This window comes from Rana temporaria, chromosome 2 (assembly GCF_905171775.1).
Source record: "Rana temporaria chromosome 2, aRanTem1.1, whole genome shotgun sequence".
Lineage (NCBI taxonomy): Eukaryota > Metazoa > Chordata > Amphibia > Anura > Ranidae > Rana > Rana temporaria.
In genome coordinates, this window is record NC_053490.1 from 374,755,448 (window position 1) to 374,782,988 (window position 27,541).

Genomic DNA, 27,541 nt, shown 5'->3' on the forward strand with positions numbered 1-27,541 from the left:
AAAGGCAGCAAAATTACCTATCCTTACTTGACAAAAATCTAGGCGTACACGCACAAACATTAGGATGCATAATAAACTTATTATATCTAGTGGCAGCATGTTTTAATATGAAATAATAAGACAGTAAGATGACATATCAATCTGACAACAATTAGGCCTCAGAAAATAGATTTGTCTCACAACAGTAAAGCTTTCACCTACACTAGTAAGGCTGGGTTCACAGATATGCAATGCCAGATATTGCATGTGATTCACACTGCATTGCTGTGCACATCACATGTGATGTATGTGCGATTACCTGCACTAAGATATAAAAAATGCCCAAATTACTGTCCCCCTCCCAGACCTAAACAATTACCTGACTCCTCTAACCAATCTAGCACTGTCCTGGCTGCAGCACCAGACATACAAGAGCCTCTGAGAACAGCGGCTCCTGCTGCTGTCAGTCAAACTCCTGTAATGAGGGAGCGGGGACGTGGCTTAGTGGCGCTGTGTGTCTCTATGAACGCGCACAGCTTGGCTTAGGAACATTCCTGCACAGGTACCCCAACAGCACATGGTTGCTAGGGGGGAACACTGAGAAAGAAGGAGCAGACAAGGCTGGTGGGAGACCACAAAAAAAAGAGATAAGGGACCGCTCTGTGTAATATCGCTGCTCAGAGCAGGTAAATATCAAAACAAACACCAAGTTCCTTGAGCGCTAGGAGCTGTCAGTCATGTGTATTGATGTACATGCGTGCGAACATGTAAGCCATGGCAACCCAGAGCTTGTGGTCCGCCACTAAAGATGGGCTTCCTGTTTCCCCTTGCCATTCAGCGCGCCTGGCTCCAGTGGCTTTGCTCAGCTCCCCCAGCTCCATCTCTCAGCGGTGTATGTCACACCACACTGCCTGCGGCTTAGTGTGATTCACTCCCACGACCAGTTCCAGCATTCAGCTCGCCATTGCGGTTCCCATCCTGTACACCAGTGGAGCTTGACCACCAGTTTGAGGCAGAGGGCTGTCACATACCCCCTTTCCACCGGGCTTCCACTGTTATCTCACATGATTCATTACACCTCTTCTCCATGCCTAACCAGCAAGCCGTCTGGATGATGCTAACCCTTCCCTACCAGGATGTCATTGTGGTACCGTTTATTTTAATACCATTATCTATACATGCTTTTATGACTGATTTCTGCAATCTCCCCAAGTTTTTATATTTTGTAGTTATTGTTCACCTTTCTCAAGTGCAAATAAACTAGTTTTTAAATAGCCAATGGTTTACAATTACTTATGACTTATACCTATAGAGTGCTGCACTGTTGTCTTTTAGAGCAGGTAAATATACCTTCTTTTATTATCCCCAAAAAAATGCAGATGTAGCAATTAGAAGGTCAAAACAAACACTGAAAGGGGTGCTTACAATGACCAGCATTTATTTATGTAAAACTTTTATCCCAAAAGGTAAAAAAAAATCTCATGCAATTTTCCATAATTGCACAATGCCAACATTTGTTTTGTAGAAAAGGGAATTAGAACTTACTCTCCTCCATGAGCTTAGACAGTAGAAGGAGATTTGTTTTTCTTTCATTCACAATATTTGGGGTAATTTTCCCTTTTTTAAATATAAACATTCATGAAATGAAAGATTATTCATTGAGCAATGGGCTTGATTTAAAAAAAAAAACTGAGGCTGCGAGGGCCATGGTTTAAGAGGAGTTCCAGGCTGATACTGTTCACTCTCCTTTCTACCTGTTGAGCTAGTGGTGTGCTGTATCTCTCATCCCTTCATGCCTTACTACTTCCTGGATGAAGCACAAGACAACCTCCACCCCTTACATTGCTGTGAGATACTGGATTCTTTACTAGAAGAGCACCTTGATTGGCACTGTAAGTGGTTGCAAGGTTTTGTAAGACATACCCCCACCACCACCATATTTGGTAGATTATTTTTTTTTTGTAGTGCCAGCTTCCGCGACAAAGCTCCTACTCTCTTTGCCTGCAGCCTTCTGAGACATGTCACAGGTCCCAGAAAGCCGTGGGGCCATTGACAAAGTGCAGTGTGTGTTGCACATGTGCAGTGATAAGCCATCTGTGAAGCCGCAAGAACTAGGAGATTTTGTCTTGAGAGTGTGTACACAAAGCAAGCTTGTCGAGTTCCTCGACAAGCCTAACAAGGAACTCGACGAGGAAAACGATGTGTTTCACTCGACGAGTTCCTCGGTCGTGTGTACGAGGCCTGAGATTAAATTGCCTAAGGCTTGAGTTACATATGTAACTTTTAAAGATTTTCGAACATAGCTTAGCTAGTTGCCAGACACTAAATAACTGTATACATACTGTATTGGAGGAATGCAGGCCATCAGATCATCAGTAAATAACAAAGATAAACAAATAACACAAACAAGTAAACTTCTCCTAATTGATGGTGCTTTGATTGTGGTCTTGCCCCCGACAGATGTGACACAGAAAAACTTGTGGGATGGCATGAGTGCTGGTGTGGCATTCCAAGTAACGGTGCATACAAAATTGCAAAACTTGCTGAGCAATAAATGATGGATTCTGATATACAATTTGATATCACCCTCTATGACACTCCCCAGAGTCTGACAGACTCCAGCTGTACATGGAAACAGTAACCAGCCAAAAATGTCTGAAAGCCAAATGTCTAGGTGCTAAGGAGACAGAAAAAAATAGTAGAGCAGCATATGTCTGTGTAATAATTGATGTAAAAACTAAATGTATTATTGTCAGTTAGCTAATGCATCCTAATATATGAAACAGTGCATAATATCCCAACTGCAACGTACTTCCCCAGCAGTTGAAGTTGACTGAAGCAGGATTGAAAGCATGTGAAACCCCCAAAACTGAGATGTGCATGCATATAGAACACTGGCTGTGTAGGTAGTAAAACACGGCATACCTTGCCAGCAGAAAAGCAGTACACCAGCCCAGCGACTACAGATAGAGAAAATGTACTAAAGCCAATCCAGCAAAACTATGCTGAATTGTGTTTTCTGCAAATATTGGGGTTGACTTGATTTACTAAGGGCCCTTTCACACGGAGCGGATCAGTAATGATCCGCTCTGTGTGTCCGCTTTGCTCAGCAGGGATCCTCCGTAAAATCCCCGCTGAGCTGGCAGCTGACAGGGCGGTCCCTGTACACTGTGCAGGGACCGCCCTGTGTTTCCTACGCTCTCCCCTATGGGGGATCGGACGAACACGGACCGTATGTCCGTGTTCATCCGATCCGATCCGGCATACGGAACAAAAATAGGATTTCTTCCGTCTGCAAATGCTGATCTTTGCGGAGGCGGACAAATTACGGGTGTCAGCGGATGTTCATCCGCTGACACCCGTAATCAAATAGGGACCAATGTATGTCCCTTTTTCATCCGCAAACGGACGGATGAAAATGCGGACATACGGTCCGCTAGTGTGAAAGGGGCCTAAAACTGGAGATTTCAAAATCTGGTGCAGCTGTGCATGGTAGCCAATCTGCATCTAGCTTGTTCAATTAAGCTTTAAGGCTGGCTTCACACTGTTGTGAATTGGATGCAGGTTTCCCCGCATCCAATACGCATAGCAGAAGATTGTGACCTGCTTTCTATGGAGCCGGTTCACACATCCCCGCAGCGGCTCCGGTGCGAATTGCACAGTGCACCTTTTTGTCTGTTTCAGGTCTGAATTCAGCCAAAAATTCAGGCTGAAATCGGACCTGAAATGGTGAATGGGGACACACGGGACTCCTGATGTGAGCCGGAGCGTGCTGCAATGTGAATTCAGCCTTACAAACAAAAAAAAATCTAGAAGCTGATTTGTTTTCTATGCAGAGCTGCACCAAATTTTGCACTCTCCAGTTTTAGTAAATCAACATTGCTGAAGCAGAATGGATAGAGAACTTGGACATGTACACAATATCTGGCCTTACATAAGTTGACAGTTTTATGAAATTTCTGTTATGCCATTAAACTAAAAGCCTGTTGTATGATGATTCTACCTAACAGTAAATTTAGAAACAGACAAGAAATAAATGTGATACATTGCAGACATTTCATTTTAATCATAGAATTTAAAGGGAATCTGTGACAACAGAAATATGCCATAAAGTACAGGCTCTGCGACTATTATATATCCAGTCAGCTGCAAAACTGGATCAAGCATGTAGTCAGTGAAGTCAGTATACTCCCATCCTACAAATTTGCTCCAGGTGTCTCCCTCTCTAAATATTTATGCTGGAATCATGGTGACAACCCTGGAATCTGCACATGTAAACAATATGCATATTCCTATATAAATAAGTTCATTTAAGGTGTACAAAAAAACTATGTTTTTAAGCTTGACATATGTGGTTTAGTCACACTGGGCCAGATTCACATATAATTACGTTGCTCCTGGGCTGCGTAACGTATGTGATTTACGTTACACCGCCACAGGTTTACAGCGTAAGTGCCTGATTCTCAGAACACTTACCTGTAAACTTGCGGCGATGTATCGTAAATGCGCTCGGCGCAAGCCTGCCCAATTCAAATGGGGCGGGCACCATTTAAATTAGGCGCGTTCCCGCGCCGAGCGTACTCCGCATGCTCCGTCGGGTAAATTACCCGACGTGCATTGCGCTAAATGACGTCGCACCGACGTAATTTGCTTAGACGTTAATGTAAATGGCGTCCAGCGTCGCATAGTTAGGACGGCCCTAACACAGAGATACGACGGCGTATCAGGAGATACGCTGTCGTATCTCTTTTGTGAATCTGGCCCAAAGAGTACAATAAATACATAGAAGAAAGAAATAGATATTAGTGACTAACAATGTTCTGTATGTGTATGCTACTTACACCAGGGGTCAGGAACAAGGAAAGGTGCTTGTGCAGCAGAGCCTGGTTTTCCGGGTTCCCGTGACAGAATTTCTGCAGAAACTGGTGTGTATACTTCAAAATCTCTTTCATCTTCATGTCTCCCTGTACAAAGGTAATATCAGTTAGTAACCTGAAAATCTATTGTTATATTGCTGTACTTACATGTGAGACAGATGAACCTTTAATGTTATATTTGTGTCAACAAACCTTCCCTGTGTAAAAACATACTTTGATGTTGGAAAAAATGAGACTTTGATATATCTGTGAAGAATTATAAAAGTAAATGGAAGAAGCATTTTTTAACTAGTTGAAGTGCTGGAAAAAAATGCTTAGTGCAACATGCTATGGCAGCCAATCAGATTCAGCATGGTCAAGTGAAATCTGTAAAATATGACCTACGATTGATTGTTATAGGTTGATACACTTTGCACTGTCATATAAAGGCTTTTATGCCTAAGTTGAAGTTAAAAAGGAAGTGAACTCCACTTTTTTACTTTTACTAACATAAATCTTACATGTATGTAAAATTAATATCTCCTAAACAAGCACCGATTAGAAGACATTTGCTTGTTTGGCAGCTGGTGACATCAATGACACATGCACTTTGAAGGAACAGCACACACATGCTGTTCCTTCAGAGCCCTATGCCACAGTCTTTAAACACAGTTCACTGTGCCATCCAAAAATGTAAGGTAAAGCTCTATCATACAAAGAAGAAGCCATATCTGAACATGATCCTTAAATTCTGCCATCTTCTCCGGGTCAAAGCTCATTTAAAATGGTCTGTTGAAAAGTGGAAAACTGCTCTATTGTCAGACAAATTAACATTCTTTTTGACAACCATAGGCGCCACGTCCTCTGAACTAAAAAGGAGAGGGACCTTTGTTATCAGCGCTCAGTTCAAAAGCCTGCATCTCTGATTGTATGAGGATGAATTATTGCGTATGGAATGGGCAGCTAGCACAATCTGGAAAGGCACCATCAATGCTGAAAGATATATCCAAGTTTCAGAGCAGCATATGCTCAGGCAAGAATGGGACAACATTCCTCTCCCTAAACTCCAGCAACTGGTCTCCTTTGTTCCTAGATATTTGTAGATCGTTGTTAAAGAAGGGATGCTACGCTGTGGTAAATATAACCCTGTCCCAACTTTTTTGAGATGTGTTGCTGCTATCAACTTCAAAATTACCCCCCCCCCCCCCCTAAAATGGTAAATTTTCTCAGTTTACATTTTTTTGGAATGGAGGTTGTACGTACCCTTAGCAATTCTCTGAATTCTTGTATGATTTGCTATTGCATGCGATTTGGGGTATGCGGGCAGGGGGCTTATCAGAATCTGGGAGCCATACCGGCCCCCCACCCTAGGTGAATGAGTATGGGGTACATCGTACCCCTACCCATTCACCCGGAGGAAAAGTGTCAAAAAAATAAACACACTACACAGGTTTTTAAAATATGTTATTAGTCAGCTCCGGGGGGGGGGGTGGCTGGAGGAGCGAGTGGCTCTCTACGCAGATGATCTCCTCCTTTTTCTGAATGATGCTGGTGACTCTCTACGGGCGCGCTTGGGATCATGGAGGCCTTCTCCGCCTTCACGGGGTTGAGGGTGAACTGGCACAAGTCTCAGTTATTTCCGGTGGACGAAGGAGCTAGGTCCTCCTCGCCCCCCTCCCTCCCACTTTAGTGGGTTGATCAATTTACCTATTTAGGTATTGTCATCTCGAGAGAGAGTAGAGATTTTGTGCGGCTCAATCTTGACCCTGTCCTGGTGGCGATCAGGGACAAACTAAAGGCATGGAGCAATCTTCCCCTTTCTCTCATTGGTCGTATCAATCTTCTCAAAATGAAGGTCCTCCCTAAGTTTACATACATTTTCCGTAACTCCCCGCAATGGCTGACCAAAACGTTCTTTAATTCTCTCAAACAGCTCTTCCTCTCCTTTATTTGGGGGCCCAAACCGCCTAGATTTAAATACACCACTTTGACCAGGCCGGAGGATAGTGGGGGCTTGGCTCTTCCTGATTGCCACAAGTACTTCTTGGCCACTCAGCTTGTGACTACCCACTGGTGGTTGCAGCCGGACCTGACCAACTCTGCGGTGGTCTTGGAGGCGGCGATAGTGTGGTCTTCGGAAGCCCTGCAGGGGTTGCTATTTCGGGGGCCTAAGACGCCTCACTATCTCACCCCTTCTATGCAAACCACTATTCGGGCGTGGAAGGTGGGTGAGGCATTGAGGGCACCCCAGCCTAACTCCTGGTCTCCTCACACCCCCCTGTGGCTGAACCCCAACCTACTGCAGTTCAATAAATACAAAAAAGTGCAGCGCTAAAAAACATTAATGTGAAAAAATTTTTATATAAACATAAACAATTGAGGAAACACTTGTGTAGTGAATGGTAAATGGGAAGTTAGCTCATGAGAGCCAAAGTATATGTGTCTAGCGATCAAGCTAGTGGAAAACACTGGATAAATGCAAAAAAGCAATCAGAGTTCAATGAGCTGTAGGGAGAGTTCATGAAACTGCTTCCAGCTGGAAAGGTGAATGCACTTCACAGATGATGTAAATTCAAACAAACAGTGGTAATGGCTTGTCTGTAGCAATCTCCACGTTGGTATAGGAAATAAAAAGGGTACTCTTACCAGCTGTGGTGGACTTGCGTGCTAATACTAGCGCCAAGTCAGGTAAAGCGTGGTGGTCACAGCGGACCCTGGGTTTTGTGCAGATGGATGGCTCTGTTGGATGGTTCAGATGGTCGATCCACTCAGGATATTGGAACCGATCTGGTCAGACGCTCTTTCCAAGGCAGAAACCCCAATGGGTGAGGCCAAATGATGGAAAAGGCCACACTCGTGGAACACAGCATATGTGAGAAACAAATGAAAAAATGCTCCAATGGTGCAGGTCAAACAAGTAAAAACCGTGAAGGCTTTATTTTGTTAAAAAATGTAGCAGTAAAATCACGTGAAATTAGGATCATAAAAAGCAGTATGGGGTACTCAGAAAAAGCAGTATGGGGTAACATGCTGAGTACCCCATACTGCTTTTTATGATCCTAATTTCACGTGATTTTACTGCTACATTTTTTAACAAAATAAAGCCTTCACGGTTTTTACTTGTTTGACCTGCACCATTGGAGCATTTTTTCATTTGTTTCTCACATATGCTGTGTTCCACGAGTGTGGCCTTTTCCATCATTTGGCCTCACCCATTGGGGTTTCTGCCTTGGAGAGAGCGTCTGACCAGATCGGTTCCAATATCCTGAGTGGAGCGACCATCTGAACCATCCAACAGAGCCATCCATCTGCACAAAACCCAGGGTCCGCTGTGACCACCACGCTTTACCTGACTTGGCGCTAGTATTAGCACGCAAGTCCACCACAGCTGGTAAGAGTACCCTTTTTATTTCCTATACCAACGTGGAGATTGCTACAGACAAGCCATTACCACTGTTTGTTTGAATTTACATCATCTGTGAAGTGCATTCACCTTTCCAGCTGGAAGCAGTTTCATGAACTCTCCCTACAGCTCATTGAACTCTGATTGCTTTTTTGCATTTATCCAGTGTTTTCCACTAGCTTGATCGCTAGACACATATACTTTGGCTCTCATGAGCTAACTTCCCATTTACCATTCACTACACAAGTGTTTCCTCAATTGTTTATGTTTATATAACATTTTTTTTCACATTAATGTTTTTTAGCGCTGCACTTTTTTGTATTTATTTGCCTGGACTTTGTTTGTTTGTGTGCTGGCTGCTTTTTGGGTCATACCTCTTATCACTAATTTTTCTAGTTAGCGCAATTTTTCCCCCCACATACTGCAGTTCAATACCATCCCGGATCCACAGGCCTGGGCCAAATATAAAATACTGACCCTTGAACAAATATGATCACTAACAGAGAGCTTTCCCCCTTCCATGTTTTATGTACCAAGTTTGGCGTGCCAACACAGGTCCACTTTAGGTACCTCCAAATAGCGCATGCCTATAGGTGTCAGTTTTTGGGTCGGCTAGTTGAATTGGCGTATTCTGAGCTTGAATCCACCCTTCGGGTAAAAGACTTGGAGAAACCCACGTCTCAACTATGGGTCCCTGTTGGTTGCTGCGCCCCCCAGTTGTCCTCCCTCCGCAGGAAATGGATGGGGGACATACCGGAGCTGGACGAGGGTGACTGGAGGGAGATGTGGGATTTCCCCTTCTCCCCTCTGGTCTCAGCATGGGACAAACTGTACAAAATTGTACACAGAGCTCATTATACGCCTCACAGGCTGCACCAGATGTCACCGGCACATTCTCCAGCGTGCTGGCGTTGCTCCCAACAACCGGGTGAATTTGTATATATTTTCGGGCTTTTCCCAGCAATTGCACAGTATTAGAAACCCTAGCAATAACCTGGAGTATTGCCTTCCAAGACTTGTGTGCCTTGTGACCCCAAATACTGTCTGCTGGGGCTGGTGGAACAAATGTCAGCAACTAGAGCCAGGAAAATACTCCCTGCTACTGTAAAAAATTGTCTCCCCCTCTGTCGAATACTGGAAGGGCCTAGTGAATGCCAGTTTACCCCTTTATAAAGCTACTTACTCGGGCAGGGGCTGCCCACAAAAATTTGAGAAGGTATGGTCCTGTTGGCTTGACGATGCTGCCACGGCAGCTGATCTTGTTAGCACTTCCTAGATTCACAATGTCATTTTGATCTGTCTAGACTCTGACCCAATTTTTGCCCAGCTTACATTATCCTGTTGATTTTTTGTTGAGCACTGTTCGTCCTGTATTGAACCTCTCCCCATATTGGGGTTGTAGTCTTAGGCCCAGATTCACGTAGGGCGGCGTCAATTTAAGCAGGCGTAGCGTATCGTATTTACGCTACGCCGCCGCAACTTAGAGAGGCAAGTGCAGTATTCACAAAGCACTTGCGTCTAAAGTTACGGTGGCGTAGCGTAAATGTGCCGGCGTAAGCGCGCCTAAATCAAATGAGGAAGAGGTGGGCGTGTTTTATGCAAACTAATCATGACCCCACGTAAATGACGTTTCGAACGAACGGCGCATGCGCGCGCATGCTCAGTATCACGTTGAATTTTGAAAGTAAATTACGCCCGCTCAATGCTTAGTCGACGTGAGCGTAACCTACGCACAGCCCCATTCACGGACGACTTACGCAAACAACGTAAAATACGACGCTGTTCGTACGTTTCCGACGTCTATACCTAACATGACTTACCCCTGCTTTATGAGGGGTAACTTTAGCTAGATACGCCGATTCACGAACGTACGTGCGCCCGGCGTATCAAGATACGTTGTTTACGTAAGACATACGCCGGGCGCACGTACGTTCGTGAATCGGCGTATCTAGCTAATTAGCATATTCAACGTGGAAATATACGGAAGCGCCACCTATCGGCCAGCGTAAATATGCACCCTAAGATACGACGGCGTAGGAGACTTATGCCGCTCGTATCTAGGCAACTGTGAGGCGTATCTGATTCTATGAATCAGGCGCCGAGTTGCGACGGCCCGCACTCAGAGTTACGACGGCGTATCTGGAGATACGCCGTCGTAACTCCTTTGTGAATCCGGGCCTATGTAAGTTGTTTGTGTTATGTGTTATCTGATGTGCCCTATTGCGGTATGATCACGCAACGGGTGACTGGCCCCTGCGTGGGCAACTGTTCAGCCCATGTGTGGGCTTTTCTTGTATAACATTGAAAACCTTAATAAAATTGATTTAAAAAAAAAAAAAACTGCAAGAGTCGAATATAACTCACAGTTGTCCTTGCTTCAGCACCCAGTGCCCTATAATACTTTTTCACCACATACACCACTATGGCATAATCCTTCCCTAAATAATTTTTCTTGATTCCTGACCCATTGTGTGGGATTTTGAGGGGATAAAATATCTTAGCCAAATTTGTGAAGGGGAAGCACTCAAGACATTCAACACCCTTAAAGTGAAATATGTCCTCCCCAATTCATGTCTGTTTAGGTTCCTTCAGTTGCGACATGCCTTTCCGTTGCAATTTGGCAATCAGCTTATAACTATAAACTTGTTCAGAATTGAATCTATGTTACGTGAGAATAGTCTAGGTAAACCACTCTCTTCAATATATAAGTCTCTTCAACCCTCTGTTCACGACGGCCTCGACAAGTTACTGTTGTGCTGGCACGAGGAGGTTCCAGAGTTAGATTCAGAAGACTGGAAGGATGTTTGGGACTACCCTATGCAAAGCTTGGTCTCAGCCAGAGACAGACTAATACAATTTAAGATTCTTCATAGAGTTTTTCTCACACCTCAAAAGGTTACATAAGATTTATCTTTCACACTCCTCACAATGTTGGCACTGTACAGCCGACCCTGACACATTCCTGTATGTGTTTTGGGAGAATCCGGGCATTGAATTATTCTGGGCAGCGGCTTTCCGATGTATCTGCACAGTCACCACTATTGCTGTACCATTATCTATTGATGTTTGCATTTTAGGTTTCATTCATTTACTGGCTAGAATCTATGAGAACGTTGATAGGCCTCTTATTGTTTTACGCACGTAGGTCAATATTCTTCCAATAATCTAAGGTAGCGGCCTGGGTAGATTTCCATTTAAGGAGTATAGTCAACAAATCTGTTCCATTGTATAAATGTATATGAATTTATGGGATGTCCAAAAAAATTAGTCCAGGGATACTGTCAGATCCTCTACAAAACCTTCATAGGATGCTCTGTTTCGCTTCTGTTTATTTTTTAGGTATGGCACTGTATACTGGGAGAGAACCACATGATATTTACACACTCCAGATACCTTATTTACCCTCCCTGGCGGTATGATTCTTTCAGAAAAAAAGGTGCTGAAAGCGGTACCATTATTTGCAAGGAAATTTGGTGTTTTATATTGTAGGCCTGCAATTCTTAGGAATAACTCACTTAAATCTGACCAAACAAGAGTCTAGTAGACATCCCGGGTATGAAATGTTTTTAAAAACAAAATTATAAATTATAATATAATAAATAATTATAAATAATTATAACAAATAATAATATAATTATAATAAAAAATATTCAATAATGTAATCAATTCAAAATCACTGAAATTTGCTCAGTTGCAGAATTTTCGCTGTCATTACTTTTATTTTTTTATGACGAATTTCCCCATAAATCGCTATCGCACAATTCTGCAAGTGATTATAATTTATTATCGCTGTTTTCTAGCTGCTCTAAAACCATTTTTGAAATAAAGGGACACTTTTGGTTGCTATGGACAATATACAGTTTGCAGGCAGAAAGAACAGTTTTTATTTTATAAAAGTACATGTAGGGCACTGGGCAGACCACTAGGGACAAGAGGGGTGTGTACTTTTTACATACAGTACTGTAATCTATAAGATTACAGTATTCTGTATGTAACGTGTTTGTTTATGTTTTTGAATTTGGCATCGTTCTCCGCTCCCGTGCGTCGTAACGTCGCAGGGAACGGAGATCGGCGGCACACAGAGGCACTGTGTGAATCGAGCGAGGTCCCGCTCGCTCACACAGCGCGGTGGCATCGCTGGATCCAGGGACAAGGTAAGTAAACCCTGCCTATGGATGCTGCGAGGCGAGCCAGAGTCTGACTCGGGGTTACCGATCGCAGCACGAAAATGTAACCCCGAGTCAGACTCAGGAACACCGCCGGGGGGGTTAAAGGGGTTGTAAAGCAAAAAAAAAATTTCCCTAAATAGCTTCCTTTACCTTAGTGCAGTCCTCCTTCACTTACCTCATCCTTTTATTTTGCTTTTAAATGTCCTTATTTCTTCTGAGAAATCCTCACTTCCTGTTCTTCTGTCTGTAACTACACACCGTAATGCAAGGCTTTCTCCCTGGTGTGGAGAAAGCCTCTTGAGGGGGGAGGGGGCGAGCAGGAGGGTCAGGACGCTCTCTACTTTGCAGATAAAGAAAGGAGCTGTGTGTTAGTGGGCGTCCTGACACTCCTGCTCGCCCCCTCAAGAGGCTCTCTGCACACCAGGGAGAAAGAATTGCATTACTGTGTGTAGTTACAGACAGAAGAACAGGAAGTGAGGGTTTCTCAGAAGAAATAACGACATTTAAAAGAAAAATCTAAGCATCAGGTGAGTGAAGGAGGACTGCACTAAGGTAAAGGAAGCTATTTAGGGGGGGAAAAAATCCTTTACAACCCTTTAAGTCACATTAGGCCTTGGTTACCAATCAACCTTGTTGTTCTTTGCTTTTTTTTTTTTTTTTATTCCAAGCCTGGGATATGCCCAATAGGCTTTATTTGTATTTTTCACCTGATATTCTTACAATAAAAAAGAATAATAATAAAAAAAGTATAAAAGTACACAATACTGCTTAAATACACAATATTACTGTTGTGTTTATAGTAGATCTTACTTTTCCTTTATACTGTATAGTTGTCCAAACTAATATAATAAAAGAGCCTTGTTGAATCTTGGAATGCTATTTTGTTACTGGGGATCAGGACACAGTCACCACTTTTATGTTCTACGCTTTATAAAGCTGAGTCTTTTAATCAATGCTAGAAAAGCAGAACCACTCCATTTTATCAGCCTGGAATCTTTACAAGAAGGGTCATATGTACTGTTTAGATCGGCCAACATAAAGCACTCTAAATTGTGGTTGTATAAAGCATTCATGCACGATATTGCAGGCAGGGGCCATGAAACGACGGTAGCAGTTTCCTGTTTTTGAAGGCTTTCCCTCAATGCCTTAATGCAAAATAGTCAACCTCATTAAACATGAATATATTATTCACACTACACATTATTCTGATGCATACTATAGACATCTCCTTACCACTACATCAACATTCGAGCCAACGATCGTTCAAAGTACATTACATATCTGTCTATTGCTGCACAGTGCATTTAAATGATTAGTATATCCATGCACAGCATTTGTGAGTGCGCTTTTCTGATTCATTTCCTAGAACAGCACCTTGTTGCGAGCTATAGCTATAACTCTTCACTCCAGATAAGAAATCAATTTATCGCCCAGGCCTTGTCAAACATTTTTTTCAGGGGCAATTTCATGTGAATTGAGGATAATTTGGAAGAAAAATGTCCCATTTATAATTTGTGCCTCATTTAGAGCCGCAGAGCCCGAGGAAGCAAAGAAAGCAGAGCTAACTCTAAACTACAGCTATAATTTACATTCTACAGGCGCTTCTAGAATGTTCAAGAGATGTGCTCAGAGGAAAAAAGGAAAGCAATGGAGCAACTGTGTAAGAATCCCTTTGCTTTTTGTTAGTTTATTACCTCTGCCGGACATATGAAGAAAGTTATGAAGAAACTAAAGACTGATTTATTTCTAATATATACAGTATAATGAATACAAGTATGTAACACTGCATCATATATGTACAGCTTATATTGAAATAAACATATGCTATAATAGATGAAGCCAAGTGCAAAAAAAATTATATGCATCTCCAATATGTAACATTGAAAAAATAAACAAAACCTGTTTGCTAGAACTGCTTCACAAGGAAGCTAAGCAACATGTAGCGATAAGTCAGGACTGTCAGTTTACAAATGTTTTTTTTGGCTTGATTATTCACCTGCAGGTCTCCCTGGTTCTGTAGAGAATATCACAATTAGAATCCAGGCATTTGTGTTTCATAAATTCTATGACTCTACATATTTGACAAGTATGAAAGAATGTATCTAGGCCAATCAAAAAGTTGTCAATTCATCTATTTTATAGTGAATTAACTTTGTTGAGTCTCTGCCTTTTGGCTGTAAATCAACAATAATTAAAAGCGATATTATTGTTATGTGTGATGTCGTCATAACAGCCCAATCGCAAAGCGTTTTGTCATTGGTGATGTCTTTCCAAGGCGGGCCGAACCATTTGCATCGTGAATGGCCTGTTCTGACGACATCACGCATAACAATAATATCGCTTTTAATTATTGTTGCTTTACAGCCAAAAGGCAGACTATCTACTCAAAAAAGTTAATTCACTATAAAATAGATGAATTGCCAACTTTTTGATTGGCCTAAATACATTCATTCATACTTGTCAAATATGTAGTGAGTCATAGAATTTATGAAACACAAATGCCGGGATTCTATTTTATAGTGAATTAACTTTTTTGAGTAGATAGTCTCTGCCTTTTGGCTGTAAAGCAACAATAATTAAAAGCGATATTATTGTTATGCGTGATGTCATCATAACAGGCCAATCGCAAAGCCTTTTGTCATTGGTGATGTCTTCCCAAGGCGGGCCGAACCATTTGCATCGTGATTGGCCTGTTCTGACGACATCACGCATACTAAGCCGGATCTCATGGCTTTTCCTCTACAAGAGCTGACAGTCTGCTGGAATCCTACATGTTATTTGCTTGTTTACAAGTGTTTTAAGGTACCGTACTTCTTTTTTAATTCAATTAAAAAGGGATTTTGATTTCATACAGGCTTCACTATGCTTGCTTATTCTTTTTATCCCTGATCGATTTGGAGCTGCCGCCGAGCAGCCATTGCCCACTACAGATGTCAAGTTAACACATGCCTATATGACCATTATAATTTGTGGTCCACGCGATCTGGTTAGAGGTGTATGCTAATGGCTCTTTCACACATCTATTTACGGATGAAAAAGGGATATACATTGATCCCTAGGAGATTGCGGGTGTCAGCGGATGAACAATCCTCCGATTTTGCAGACAGAGAAAAACCCTATTTTTCCATCCGTCTGCGGATCGGGTGAACACGGGCAGATGGTCCGTGTTCATCTGATCCCCCATAGGGGGAGAGCGGAGATATGACAGGGGCGGTTACTGCACAGTGTGCGGGGACCGCCCTGTCATCCCCTGGCTCAGCGGGATCAGCGGAGCATATATAGAAAAAATCTATATACGCTTATTGCGATTTTTTTAACCAAATATATGTAGAAGAATATATATTGCCTAAACTGACTGAAGAATTTTATTTATTTTTAATTTTGGGATATTTATTATAGCAAAAACTAAAAAATATTGTTTTTTTCTCTCCAAAATTGTCAAAAGAAAGCTCTTTTTGTGGGGGAAAAAGAATGTTGATTTTGTTTGGGTACAGTGTCCGCATGACCGTGTAATTGTCAGTTAAAGAGACACAGTGCCGTATCGCAAATCCTTCCGGGTCTGAAGTTGTTAATGAATTTAACAGAGTGGCTGGTACAAATCAGAACAAAAGAGATAACAATAAAGTTATTTTTAATTAACTTATTATCAACATTTCTTGTACAAACATGACATACGTTTTTATCTTGATTACAATCTTTATAGCTATCAATCTTCTTGTTTTCTTTACAAATGATTACAGAACTAACTTCAGAATAATTCTATAGTAATAATAGCAGTGGAGTGGGGGCCGACATTAAAATGGCCTCATTCACTACTGGCAATGTCAAAACTGCATTTATATGCTTTTAGAGGACATTTCTAAATGCATATACAGTAAATGCATGTAATGTTTTCTTAATGGTTCCATTCACACTGTGTTTTTTACCTGCGTTCAGTTGTTAGGCCATATTTAGAGAAAGATACTATTCTGTGGGTCCAGGACCAGAGCTCATGTACGGTGTTTGTGGTAATCTGTACCTGGCACTGCACTTACAATCTTGCATGGCACTGCAAGTTGCATTTACATGAATTTCTTTTTTATTTGCATACATTCTGGTGTAATGCAGGTGAAAGCATAGCAATGATGTAAACTAGGCTCACTGAAATAGATAAGTTTTCTTTCAAAAGAGTTTGATTGCATATAGCGTAAACTAACCCTAACAAGACTAAATGTGGCTAAACGTACATGTAAATGTGCCTAAACTTGCTTTAAAGCAGAAACACTAGAAAAAGTGAATCTCGACAGCATAGCTTTTCTGAATGCGGGAGAGAATTAAACAGCAGGAGTTCCAGTGTGATGAGGCCTAAAATCTATAGCACTTTTGGGTGGAAACCAACAGTGCAAATTTGCTTGTATCTGATATGTCTTTCTTTTCTGCTTTAGCACAATCTCTTGCATGGTTCTAATAAACAGTGTGTACACAATCTACCTTAAGGATTCTCCAGCAATAAATCATGCTGAGATCATAACTTCTGGGAGCGCAATGGAGTAGTGCCCCCAAAAGACATAGGATACTAATGATGAGTAATCCACTTGCAGGCACAAATTTGATTTACCGTATTTATTGGCGCATACCGCGCACTTTTTTCCCCTTAAAATCAGGGGGAAATCGTGGGTGCGCAATATACGCCGATCCCTGCTTCCCGCGCTGTTTAAACGCCGCCGCCGACATATACCGAGCGCAGTAGACTCTGGTACACCCGGCCAGGCTCGGCTCCCCTCGCGGTCACGCCCTGTGCCGCCTCCTAGCCTTTATGCGAGAGGAGCCGAGCATGGCCGAGCGTGCCTGAGTGTATTGCGCTCTGTATATGTCGGCGGCAGCATTCAAACACAGCACGGGAAGCAGGGATCAACTCAAAAACAGCGCGGGAGAAGCGGGGAGGACACCACCAAGGCCGCAGACGGACGCCGGACCGGACAAGGCTGCCGATGGACACCGGGCAAAGACACCGACGAGGGGGCATTCAAACTGTAAGTATTTTTATTTTTTCCTGAAATTTCCCTTCCAGGTTGGGGGTGCGCCCAATACGTCAGGGCTCGCTATATGAAGATAAATACGTATATAATTTCTTCTCCATGGCATTACCGGGCTCCTGTTCCACCACTGTCCATCATGCAATTCTGGATTTAACTTCTCTTCAGGTATTCTACATTCATGGCGATCTACAGCGGCTGTACTTACAAGTGCACTTTCAAATTGCAATTGTAGTGCAAAGTGGATTTGCCTTTCGTAAATAAACCCCTTATGCCCCGTACACACAATCGGAATTTCTATCGGGATAAACTCAGAGACGGATTTTTTCTGATGGAATTCCGTTCAAGCTGTCTTGGCATACACACTGTCACACCAAATTCCGACCGCCCAAAACGCGGTAACGTACAACACTATGACGAGCCGAGAAAAATTAAGTTCAATGCTTACGCATGCTCAGAATCAAGTTGACACATGCTCTGTTTTTTTTCTCCGTCGGAGTTCCATATAGACGAACGGAATTTCCGGAAAAAAAAACATGTTCTCTTTCTAAGTCCATTGGAATTTTCGTTGGTAAAACTCAGATGGGGCATACACACAAAAAATTCCATCTGACTTTTTCCATCGGAAATTCCGATCGTGTACAAGGCATTAGACTGGTCTCGCTTCCTATACATATGTGCAATTTCTAGGTGAGGATGGAAAAGAAATTTAGTTTTGAAAGATTTGGGTTCATAAAATATCCTACATTAAATTATCTTTACCTCATAATCAACATTATTCCTTGTACTGTGTACTGTGATTATATTGTTATTCCGTTGGCATTACTCGTCACTAAATATTAATTAAAATAAGTAAAAAAAAAAAAAACATATGATTCACAAAACAAGTGTACTATCTGTTTCATAGAATAGTTATGTTATACCATATGTTTTGAATAACTTTAAAGGTCAAAGCTTTTTGCTCCCAGAATAATGAAAAGTGGCTACCTTTCCTCGATAACTAGGCCATGATCACTTCACTATAGGGAGTATGGCTACTGTGTTAGCTGGAGATTACTCATTCAAAGGAAATCAATGCTTATTTCGTAGGGGAAATGGCTCATTTATAATGGGCAGGCAATCCACACAACCAAAGCCCAAAGGGATTTATTACAGAAAGCAATTTTTACCTTATGACAACAAATTAGTTTCTATGGACAATTAATGAGTGCTTTGTCAATACAAGATCTGTTGTTTTCAGGTAAACCTTCAATACTTACATTATGATGGTAAAGTTGGTGGGAGATGGAAAATTATATGCATTTAAAAACATTTCTTAAAAGGTGAAACAAATGGTTTACTACAATACACTTCAGGTAAATAAGCTTGCCTGAGTCATTTATTTTTGTTGAAACATTATTGATTTAAGTTTCCTGAAGATAAATATCACACCCAGCTACCGCTACTACACAGCAAAGCAACAGAAATTAAAGAGGTAATAAGCTGTGAAAAGAATGGTCAAGCCCAGACCTAGAACAGACAGTTAGTTGTCAGTTTAATGCTCTGTTTAGTAGGAATTGTTAGAAAAAATCACACCATGCCAACATAATGCATTTGCAACAAGGCTTTTACTGCAAGTGTCTGCAAAATGTGTATTACTGGTGCTCCTTTTGAAATAACATACTCAGATGCTGCTGATCACATACCGGTACTTACATTTCCAGTCTTAGGGCCTGGTTCACACTGGTACGATTTGAGATGCCATTTTACCGGCAATTGTTGGCAATGGCACCATCCTAATCGGTGCGACGCCGCATCTGCGGCACTGCACCGATTTCAAAAAGTAGTTCCTGTACTACTTTTTTTTTAACGATTTCGGGCCGCGATTTACATTGACATCTGTGCAGAAACCTGCACAGATGTCTCTGAAATCGCGGCCAAAATCGGGACTACCAGCGAGAGTGAAATCGTGCGAGTTCAGCTGAACTTGCATGGCTTCACTCCCGCAGCCCAGTGTGAACCTGGGCTAAAGAAGAGTTTATAATAAATAATTTATAGATCAGTAGGTTATAGAGTCCATTCAAGTCCTTGTCCCATTCTTAGTCCTAATGAAGGGAGAGTTTTGTTGCCCCCCCCCCCCCCCTCCAAAAAATAAAAAAAATAAGTTGGCTGTTTTGGTTCAACCACTTGCCGACCGCACTATATCAAGATGACAGCTACAGTGTCATCAGTGTCCTCATTATTAGCGCAGCTCCAACAGTTCCTATCAGTGCTGCCTATTTGTACCCATCAGTGCTGCAAATCACTGCCAATCAGTGCTGCCAATCGATGCCACATTTCAGTGCCCATGAGTGCCACCTATCAGTGCCATTCAGTGTTACCCATCAGTGCAGCATATGAATGCAGCCTAATCAGTGCCTCCTCATCAATGCCCATTAGTGATGCCAATCAATGCTGTCAATCACTGCCCATCAGTGCTGCCTATCAGTATTGTCAATCACTGCCCATCAGTACTTCCTATCAGTGCCCATCAGTGCCTGTCAGTGCTGCCTATTAGTGCTGCATATCAGTGCAGACTCATTAGTGGCCACCAGTGCCACCTCATCAGTGCAGCGTATCAGTGACCATTTGTGTTGCCTATCAGTGCAGCCTCATCACTGCCCACCAGTGCCACCTCATCAGTGCAGCCTATGAAGTGCCCAACAGTGCTGCCTATTAGTGGCAATCAGTGCTGTCTATTAGTGGCCCTCAGTGCAGCCTCATCAGTGCTGCCCATTAGTGGCCATCAGTGCCATCTCATCAAAATTACCGGTTTGCAAAATTTAATAACGGAAACTAAGAAAAACTTTTTTTTTTAAAGATTTTTGGTATTTTTTTCATTTTTTTTCGCAAAAAGAAAAAAAAAACAACGGTGATTAACCACTTAAGGACCGCCTCATGCACATATACGTCGACAGAATGGCACGGCTGGGCACATGCACATACAGGTACGTGTTGTGCTATTGTCCAGCCATGGGTCGCGGACGCGCGCACGCAGCGCGCGCCCGCGCCCCGGTTCGAAGCTCTGTGACCGCGGGACCAGCGGACCCGATCGCCGCTGGAGTCCCGCGATCGGTCCCTGGAGCTGAAGAACGGGGAGAGCCGTGTGTAAACACAGCTTCCCCGTTCTTCACTGTGGCGGCGTCATCGATCGTGTGATCCCTTTTATAGGGATACATAATCAATGACGTCATACCTACAGCCACACCCCCCTACAGTTGTAAACACACATGAGGTCACACATAACCCCATCAGCGCCCCCTTCGGTTAACTCCCGAACTGCAACTGTCATTTTCACAATAAACAATGCATTTTAAATGATTTTTTTGCTGTGAAAATGACAATGGTCCCAAAAATGTGTCAAAATTGTCCGAAGTGTCTGCCATAATGTCGCAGTCATGAAAAAAAATGTATATATATTTTTGGGGGATATTTATTATAGCAAAAAGTAAAAAATATTGAATTTTTTTCAAAATTGACGCTCTATTTTTGTTTATAGCGCAAAAAATAAAAACCGCAGAGGTGATCAAATACCACCAAAATAAAGCTATTTATGGGAAAAAAAGGAAGCCAATTTTGTTTGGGAGCCACGTCGCACGACCGCGCAATTGTCTGTTAAAGCGACACAGTGCCGAATCGCAAAACCTGTCTGGGTCCTTTAGCAGCATTTTGGTCCGGGCGTAAGTGGTTAAGTACCACCAAAAGAAAGCTCTATTTGTGTGAAAAAATGTATAACAATTTGGCCTGGACAGGAAGGGGGTAAAAGTGCCCAGTAGGCAAGTGGTTATTCAAATATGAATAATTATATACATGCTTGCCCTCCTTCCAGTTTGGCACCTGCTATTTCTATACTTTGATTCCCTTTTTGAATAATCCCCTTTCCTTTTGATGGGTTTAAAAAAACAAGGGGAAATGACCACAGAAATAAATAGTGGCAAATGTTCTAATCCTTCTCCACATACAAAAAAAAAAGTTCAGGTTGTAATTGAGCTTTAACACTTTTACTGCCAGGTCCATATGTCTTACGGACCTACAACACTGTTTCTAGCTGGCCAGGTCCGGACCTCATTTTTCCTTTTGCTATAAGCTCATGGTTACTTCAACGACCATAAACTTCTAGCAGAATTGTTCAATAAACTCTGCTGAACAAACCTATAGCTTTAAGTCAGCGGATTACAATCACCTTATCAGAGTTATTCACCTCAAATGCCCCCCATGTCACTGCTTCCCTGTCTCTAGCCGTTCCACCTCCTGTGGCTCCCCCTGCTCTTTTTTCCTATCTTCTTCATTACCCGATTTCCCCCCCAAACAAACCCGATCCCCTGAAGCTACCCTTGAACCGCTGGCTTCAGGTTCTGCAGAGACTTAGTGGGGGTCACAATATGTTCCCCCCGCTCCGTTCACCCCCCTAATGGCCTTCACCCCCTCCCTGTACTACAATGGACACAAGCAGTGTCAGTTTATGAATGAATAGGAGTGACTCCTTTTTCATTCATGTAATGTGCAGTTCAGGCTCAAAAAAGAGATACTAGGGGTATGTTTAGACCTCTGATATTGTATCAAAGACAAAAAAAATACAAAATCTAAAAAAATATAATTGTAAAAAAAATGTTTTAAATATAAAACAAAAAACATAGTAAGACAACTTTCACAGGGAGTGGACTCCATCAAGCAGATCCGCCTGCTCAGCGGAGAATCTGTTTGCTGATCCCTGCTTAGCAGGTGGATGACAGGTCTATATCCGCTCCGCTGATGCAGAGCGGACAGCCAGCTGTTCTCTATGGGGAGGTCAGATGGACCCACTGTCCATTTCCATCCAATTCTCATCCAAACCGATCTGCTAGACGGATGAGGAACGGTCTCCCCTCCCACCCGTCTGTTTTCAACTAACTGGATCAGATGCAAGTGGGTATAAACAGACACATGACCATTTACATCAGCCTCCCCAAGGAGAACAATGGGTGGCCTGATCGGGCCCGCCTGAAAAACAGACAGACGGAGCCAATCGGTCTGTTCATGTGAAGGGGGTTCTTGTTCACACACCAAACCGCGTACACCCCTGCAAGGTCATTTTTACCTGTACAGAGATGCAGAGATGTTTCATGCATCCCTGTGCAGGCAGTCCCATTGATGTGATTTGGGATGTTTCTCCCATTTTGACATCCACGTAGGTTCATGTCCCTTAGCTCACACTGTCTGCCTTCAGTGTCGTGCACCTACACCCACACAGATATCAGATTGGGAGCAGCAGCTATGCCTGTGCAGCCGTTGCATCCCAATAGACATAAATGAGACTGCCTGCACAGGGTGCATCCCTGTGTAAGTACACATGGCCATCCATGGGCATATGCCACATGTAAATGATTCTTTAGTAGCAATTTAGCAGGAATTGTGTAAGTTATGTTGTGTTTGTATGCACTAATAATGATTTTTTTTTTGTGAAGATAGCAAATTGATGAACATTTGAACAATTATTGGGCTCAAAAAATCTGTAGCACTTTTTTTATTCTACCTGATATGTGCTATCAGAAAATGTATGGTTTAGGTGGTCTTTTCAAATTCTGAAAGCTGCAAGTGAAAAATGGTAACCTCTTGATTAAATAGTTTTTATTTACAGTTTTGCGTACCTTCAGTTTTCACCATTTCACAAAAAGGTGCAATTTAAAATGTACAAATATTTGTTATTTATTAAAGCGTTTGTTAACCTTAAAAAATGGATCCTGCTCCTTTAAAACATTTTATACAGCACAGTGTGTGTTCTGTGTAATTTGGTGCTCTCTATCACCTGAAATACCTGGCTAATCCTGCCTGGCTATACCCTCCCCCCTGTAAACTGACCACAGTATATCATGGCTGCTGAGCCCTGACACTGTGGTCAATTTAAGCGCCTGTCAGCTTCTTCTATTTGCAGCCCTCCTCTGTCTCCCTCTGTCCTCCTCCCGTTTTCCCCCCTCCTGCTGCTGTAATAACTAAGGCCCCATACACGAGAGGATTTATCCGCAGATACGGTCCAGCGGACCGTCTCCGCGGATAAATCCTCTCGAGGATTTCAGAGGATTTCTATGCGATGGCGTGTACACACCATCGCATTGAAATCCGCGCTGAAATCCTCTGCCGATGACGTGTCGCGCCGTCGCCGCTATTATGACGCGGCGACGGGCGCGACGCTGTCATATAAGGAATTCCACGCATGCGTCAAATCATTACGACGCGTGCGGGGAATCCCTTTAGACGGATGGATCCGGTAAGTCTGTACAGACGAGCGGATCCATCCGTTGGAATGGATTCCAGCAGATGGATTTGTTGAGCATGTCAGCAAATATCCATCTGCTGGAAATCCATCCCAGGGGAGATTTATCCGCGGATAAATATCTGACGGAGTGTACACACCATAGAATCTATCCGCAGAAACCCATTTGATGGGATTTATCTGCGGATAGATTCTATGGTGTGTATGGGGCCTAAGTAAAAATCACGCAATGCCCAGGCTTTCATAATACTAAGGGAATCTGTGCCCCTCCCTCTGTACCTGTCAGATCGGGAGAGAGGAGAGCTGGCCAGTCATGTGTGCACAAAGCGGTGCTATTAACGGCTTCCCGACTACCCCCCGCAGTGATACAGTGGCAAGGTGACTGCATAGTGCGAATCGTCGTAGGTGTACTTTGGTCCATGCATGTGATATTTAAGTGGACCTTGCCAAAGAAAAATGCATAAAACACAGGGCAACCAAATGCTGTGAATGCAACTGTTAAAGTGTACCAACGTCCCGATAATATGAAACTGGAAATAAATCTGGGCTAATAGAATGGACTTTTGATGGTACAAGTAAATACTGTAGAAAATCTATAAATATTTATTCATAAAAAAGGGGTATACGAAGAAAATTGTATACAGAACTTCGTGAACAAAACAATACAATATCAGCATATTATCTCAGTACACATTATAGGAAATATTACATAAAAGCTTATACTTATGCACATATGCTCATAAACATGAGAACATATAGCACCAAAGGGTATACATAGACTTTTTAATCCTTAGGACTGGATTTGATCTGCGGAATGGTAGATCTTGCTTTAACTTGACATGTTTCGCGTACAGGACGCTTCATCAGGAGCATAAAGGTAGGTTAAACAGGTCTCCGCCGCAATGTGTGGATCAGACCGTTAGTAAAAAATTGTGGCATATATAGCTCTGTTACCTAAACAGCCCATTAGGCATGTGGTAGGCACTTTAAAACACCGTTATATATGAAGGTAATAAAACTTTTGGCTAATGCACAATTTGTTGAGAGACGCTAATTAAAGATGGACAGCGGGTACTCCATCTAGAGTGCCTAAAATGAGTCCCGGGATCTGTTGTAGCTCCAATTGTTGGATAGCTTATAGGCTTAGGGCCTGATCCTCAAAAGGGATACGCCGGCGTATCTACTGATACGCCGTCGTATCCCTGTTTCTATCTATGGAACTGATCCACAGAATCAGTTTCACATAGATAGGCAGAAGATCCGACATGTTTAAGGGACTTACACTGTCGGATCTTAGGATGCAGTCCCGCTGCCGCCGCTGGTGGCATTTCTCGTCGAAATGCCGCTTCGGGTATGCAAATTAGCACTTACGGAGATCCACAAAGCTTTTACGCTTCGTTTTTTCTCCGTAAGTATTAGTTTGCTGTCGCAAAATTAGGGCTGCTTTTACAAGGCCTAAACTGTTTACACCTTGTAAAAGTAGACCCTTCTACCCCGCGTCACTGTCATATTTTTTTTTTTTTCCCGCCGCAACTCGTTTTTTTTTTTTTTACGCCCGTCGCGATTCTCAAAACCTGGCACAACGTAAAACCGTGCAAAGCACGTCGGGAAAATGACGTCGGGAGCATGCGCAGTACGTCCGGCGCGGGAGCGCGCCTAATTTAAATGGGACTCGCCCCATTTAATTAGGAACGCCTTGCGCAGGACGGATTTAAGTTACACCGCTCAAAATTTCTAGGTAAGTGCTTTGTGGATCGGGCACTTAGGTAGAGATTTTGCGGCGGTGTAACTTTAATAGGAAAAATTACGTTCCGCCGGGTTTTTGTGGATCAGGCCCTAAGGCCCCATACACACCATAGAATCTATCCGCAGATAAATCCCATCAAATGGGTTTCTGCGGATAGATCCTATGGTGTGTACACGCCAACGGATATTTATCCGCGGATAAATCTCCCCTGGGATGGATTTCCAGCAGATGGATATTTGCTGACATGCTCAACAAATCCATCTGCTGGAATCCATTCCAACGGATGGATCCGCTCGTCTGTACAGACTTACCGGATCCATCCGTCTAAAGGGATTCCCCGCACGCGTCGTAATGATTTGACGCATGCGTGGAATTCCTTATATGACAGCGTCGCGCCCGTCGCCGCGTCATAATAGCGGCGACGGCGCGACACGTCATCGGCAGAGGATTTCAGCGCGGATTTCAATGCGATGGTGTGTACACGCCATCGCATAGAAATCCTCTGAAATCCTCTCCGCTGGACCGTATCTGCGGATAAATCCTCTCGTGTGTATGGGGCCTAAGTGTCCAACAGGGAGCATCAGATATGGACCCGTAGGGAGCAAAGAGGGGGTAATGTATCCGTGTCGCAGTCCCACGTGCAGCCACTCGCCATGGATCCAGTGGCCTCGATGTCCGCCGGTGACCCGCGATCGCTTTGTACAGAGGCAGAATGGGGATCTGCCTAACAGGAGACATTATGGAGATCTGCTGTTCCCAGTCTTCGGGAAGAGCGATCTCTGTGGTGTTCTAGGCAGCCCATCTCTCCTACAGTTAGAACACACCCAGGGAACACAGTTAACCCCTTGATCGCCCCCCGGTGTTAACCCTCTCCATACCAGTGTCATTTATACATTGATCAGTGCATGAATTCCCCAAAAAATTATTTGGGGTCAGATTTGTCCGCCCGCAATGTCGCAGTCCCGCTAAAAATCGCAGATCACTGCCATTACCATTAAAAAATAAATAAAAAATAAAAGTCCCTAAATTTATCCCATAGTTTGTAGACGTGATAACTTTTGCACAAAGAAATCAATATACGCCTATTGCGATTTATTTATATGTTTTATAAGAATATATATCGGCCTAAATTGATGAATGCATTTTTTTATATATATATTTTCTTTTGGTATGTATTATAGCAAAAAGTAACAATTCATTTTTTTATAAATTGTCGCTCTTTTTTTTGTTTAAAGCAAAAAATAAAACCTGCAGAGGTTACCAAATACCACCAAAAGAAAGGTCTATTTGTGGGAAAAAAGGGCGTCAATTTTGTTTGGGTACAGCGTCACACCACCGCGCAATTGTCAGTTAAAACGACAGTGTTGTGTCGCAATATATGGCCTGGTCAGGAAGTGGGTAAATCCTTCCGAGGGTGAAGTGGTAAAATAAGGTATAGAATGGCTTATGCTTAATAAGGCACATATACAGGACACTAAGGCCCCGTACACACGAGAGGATTTATCCGCAGATACGGTCCAGCGGACCGTTTCCACGGATAAATCCTCTCAAAGATTTCCGCTGATTTCGATGGGATGGAGTGTACACACCATCGCATTGAAATCCGCGCGGAAATCCTCTGCCGATGACGTGTCGCGCCGTCGCCGCGATTATGACGCGGCAACGGGCGCGACGCTGTCATATAAGGAATTCCACGCATGCGTCAAATCATTACGACGCGTGCGGGGAATCCCTTTGGACGAATGGATCCGGTAAGTCTGTACAGACGAGCGGATCCATCCGTTGGAATGGATTCCAGCAGATGGATTTGTTGTGCAGCACAGCAAATATCCGATCTGCTGGAATCCATCCCAGAGGAGATTTCTCCGCGGAAACAGATCCGCTGGCGTGTACACACCATAGGATCTATCCGCAGAAACCCATTTGCTGGGATTTATCTGCGGATGGATTCTATCGTGTGTACGGGGCCTTAGTAAAAATCATGAAATCCCCTTGCTTTCACAATACTAAGTGGGTTTACAACCACTTTAACCACTTCAGATCCGCGCTATAGTAAAAATACGTCTGCAGCGCGGACCTGAAGTGCCAAGTGGCCGTTTTTAAA

At 43.0% G+C, this 27,541-nt stretch overlaps 1 protein-coding gene across 1 annotated transcript in view; it reads right to left on the reverse strand.

Annotated features, from left to right (window-relative positions):
* ITPR3 (inositol 1,4,5-trisphosphate receptor type 3) overlaps positions 1 to 27,541 on the reverse strand; it is a 385,035-nt gene that overhangs the window by 158,299 nt on the left and 199,195 nt on the right. Inside the window, 1 exon segment of the mRNA XM_040339415.1 lies at positions 4,821 to 4,943. Within this exon segment, the coding sequence (XP_040195349.1) occupies positions 4,821 to 4,943 (123 nt within the window).